The sequence below is a fragment of the Protobothrops mucrosquamatus genome, unplaced genomic scaffold, assembly GCF_001527695.2.
Source record: "Protobothrops mucrosquamatus isolate PMUCROS unplaced genomic scaffold, P.Mucros_1.0 scaffold7903, whole genome shotgun sequence".
In the NCBI taxonomy this organism is placed as follows: Eukaryota; Metazoa; Chordata; class Lepidosauria; order Squamata; family Viperidae; genus Protobothrops; species Protobothrops mucrosquamatus.
The window spans coordinates 36,886-40,025 of NW_015393702.1; the positions used below are offsets into that span (position 1 = coordinate 36,886).

General features: G+C 48.5%; 1 protein-coding gene across 1 annotated transcript in view; it reads right to left on the reverse strand.

The window, feature by feature from the left end:
• The window catches only part of GPS2 (G protein pathway suppressor 2), a gene marked incomplete at its 5' end in the record, with an annotated part of 22,497 nt that extends 19,967 nt beyond the window's left edge, over positions 1-2,530 (reverse strand). Inside the window, 2 exons of the mRNA XM_015829975.1 lie at positions 2,089-2,196; positions 2,437-2,530. Coding sequence (XP_015685461.1) covers positions 2,089-2,196; positions 2,437-2,530 — 202 coding nt within the window. The remainder of the gene's footprint in view (positions 1-2,088; positions 2,197-2,436) is intronic.
• Positions 2,531-3,140: the final 610 nt, after the last annotated feature.

Here is a 3,140-nt window from a genome sequence, read left to right on the forward strand (position 1 = left end):
GGGGGTGGGGGGATGGGGGGGAGACACGGTTAGGAAGGTGGTCCCCGGAGGGGCTGCCCACGGAAAGGAGGGTCTCGGGCCCGAATTTATTCGGGTTTTTGTTTGTGTCTGTGTGTGTGTGCATTAAAAGAAAAAAAAAAAGGACTGTTTCCATTTCATGTTATCACTGCGTTTTGTTTCATTTCTTGTTGTTTCAGATAAAGCCCAAATCCGTCTAAGTGACTTCAGGCAAGTTACGAAGAGAAAAGCCCAACACCGGAGTAACAAAAAACACGACAACTCCACACCACCTTTTATGTCTGTCAGTCAGTCAATCTGTATATCTGTCTATCATCTCTCTCTCTCTCTCTCTCTCTCTCTCTCTCTCTCGTCTCTGTCTATCTCTCTATCATTTATCTATCATCTCTCTATTTATATCTATGTCTATCTTATCTATCGATCATCTATCATTCTCTATTTATCATCTATCATTATCTATTTATATCTATACCTGTCTCATCATCTCATCTATATCTGTCTATCTATATCATCATCTGTCTCTCTATAATCTATATCTATTATCTATATCTCTCATCTCATCTCATCTATATCTGTCTGTCTATCTAATCTATTATTTATTTATCATCTATCATCATCTACCATCTTTATGTTTATATCTATCTCTGTCTCTCTCTATCATCTATTTATATCTATGTATCTATATCTATCTATCTCATCTTATATCTCTATCATCTATTTATAGCTATATCTATCTCTCATCTCATCTCATCTCATCTCAATCTATCTATCTATCTATCTATCTATCTATCTATCTATCTATCTATCTATCTATCTATCTATCTATCTATCTATCTATCTATCTATCTATCTATCTATCTATCTATCTATCTATCTATCTCTTTCTCCACCCATCCATCCACCTACCCATCCATCTCTATCTCTATCTCTCTATCTATCCCTTTCTCCATCCATCCACCCACCCACCCATACTCTATCTCTATCTCTCTATCCCTTTCTCCATCCATCCATCTCTTTCTCCATCCATCCATCCATCCATCCATCTGTCTCTCTGTATCTGTCTATCTATCTATCTATCTATCTATCTATCTATCTATCTATCTATCTATCTATCTATCTATCTATCTATCTATCTATCTATCTATCTATCTATCTCTATTATTATCTATCTATCCTATCATCTACTCTCTCTCTCTCTCTCTTTCTCTCTCTCTCGTCTACCTACCTACCTCTATCATCATGTATATCAGTTTAGAAAATTTATATGGCTGTCCAACTCACTTGGGGTAATTCCAGGTGGTTTACAGAAGTAAGAACCCCCAATGGACCCCCAGCCCCCCTGGCGACAATCAAGCCAACCCTTTTGTGGACTCCATGTCCCTTTGGGGTGCTCCACCCCACCTTCGGGGCCTTGCGAAAGACTGCCAAGGTGGGGGGGTTCCATCTTATCTCTTGCAGGGATGATGTTCCACAGGGAGGGAGCCACCACGGAGAAGGCCCCCTTCTTCTGGGTCCCACCAGATGGACCCCCTTAAGACGGGGGAACCCCTAACACCCCCTGCCTCCCCATTCTGGTGGGTGGAGTGGATGTAGCCGGGAAAAGATTGATTAATACTCATTAATTGGTACTCAGGGAGCCCGCAATCCTTTAGCGACCGTTCAAAGTTACACCGGCGCTGCAAAAAAGGGACGTATGGCCCGTTTTTCCACACTTACGACCGTCGCAGCATCCCAAAGGCCAGGTTATCAAAATCGGGACACTGGGCAACCGACCCGTATTTGCGACGGTTGCCGTGTCCCACGGGGTGGGGGGTGGGGTGGTGGTCACGCGATCCCCTTCTGCCAAGCAACGTCGATGGGGAAGCCGGGTTCACTTAACAACCGGGCGACTCGCTTAACGACGGCGGCGACGGGCTTAAAAACGGTGCCGAGGGAAGTTGTAAAAATAAGCCCAGGCTCGCTTAAACAACTGTCTGGCTCTACCAAGGAAATGTTGGGGCTCCGTCGCGGTTGTAAGTGGAGGACGACGTAAAAGGGGCCTTTTCTGCCCCCGCGGAGCCCAGAGCTCACCGGGCAAAAGCAGGAGGTCCTTGAAACGGGCGCAGAGGGACTGGTAGTCGCAGGTCTTGGCGGGGTTGAGGTCCACGGGGGGAGTCCAGCACACGCTCTCCTTGATCCCTGGGAGGGGAGAAGGCAGAGGCTGGGGGTGGTGGCGGTGGTGGGGGGCTCACGACCCCTACTTGCTTTGGAAACCAACCCCGCTCTCCAAAGAGCAGAGACCCCCCCCCCCGGTTCCCGAAATCGTAGACCCACAAGGTGAGTGGTGAGCAAAGAAACCCGGTTTGTTTTAAAACCCAACCGGGATTGTCAAAAGGGGAGGGCGCTGACTCCCCGGAACACCCCGCACGCCCTGCTCACCGTCCACCATGTCGGCCTTCTCCATGTCCCCCTGCCCTTGGGGGTCCGTGCTCTCGGCCCCCGCGGCGGGAGGGTCATTGGTCATGATGGTGACCTAGGGGAAAAAACAAAAGAGTCTCTCGTCATAAGTCGGGTCAGATCCAGGAAACCGTTCCAGACGCACACAGTGGGAACTCTGCCCCACCGGATCGGGGCGGGGTATCCAATGCAAGCCGGCATCTGCTTGTGGGGAGGGGTGAATATGGGGGCAGCTGGCTCCCTCCCTCGGCTGGAGAGCCCCTTGGCTTCAGCTTGACCGGGCGGGAAAAAGCGAGAAGGTGGTTTCTTCAAACCACGGTTTGGCGCCGTGGGGAAGCTCATCCCGTTAGTTTTCAGAGGTAATGCCCGGCGTACAAAACGGTTCAGTTAGTGACGGTTCAAGGTCACCCTTAAGAGCGGATGGCCTGGCTTGGAGGGTGGACGAGCCACGGTGGGCAACTTAACCGCAGGAATAGACGGTCTGAGATGGTATGTAGGTTCTCCTGCCTGAGCAGGGGGCTGGACTAGAAGACCTCCAAGGTCCCTCCCAGCTCTACTACTCTACTCTACTCTACTCTACTCTTCTATTATTTCTTATTCTATTCTATTCTTATTCCATCTATTCTGTTGTTCTGTTCTCTTCTATTCTACATTCCATTTCTATTTCTGTTCTGTTCTATTCTATT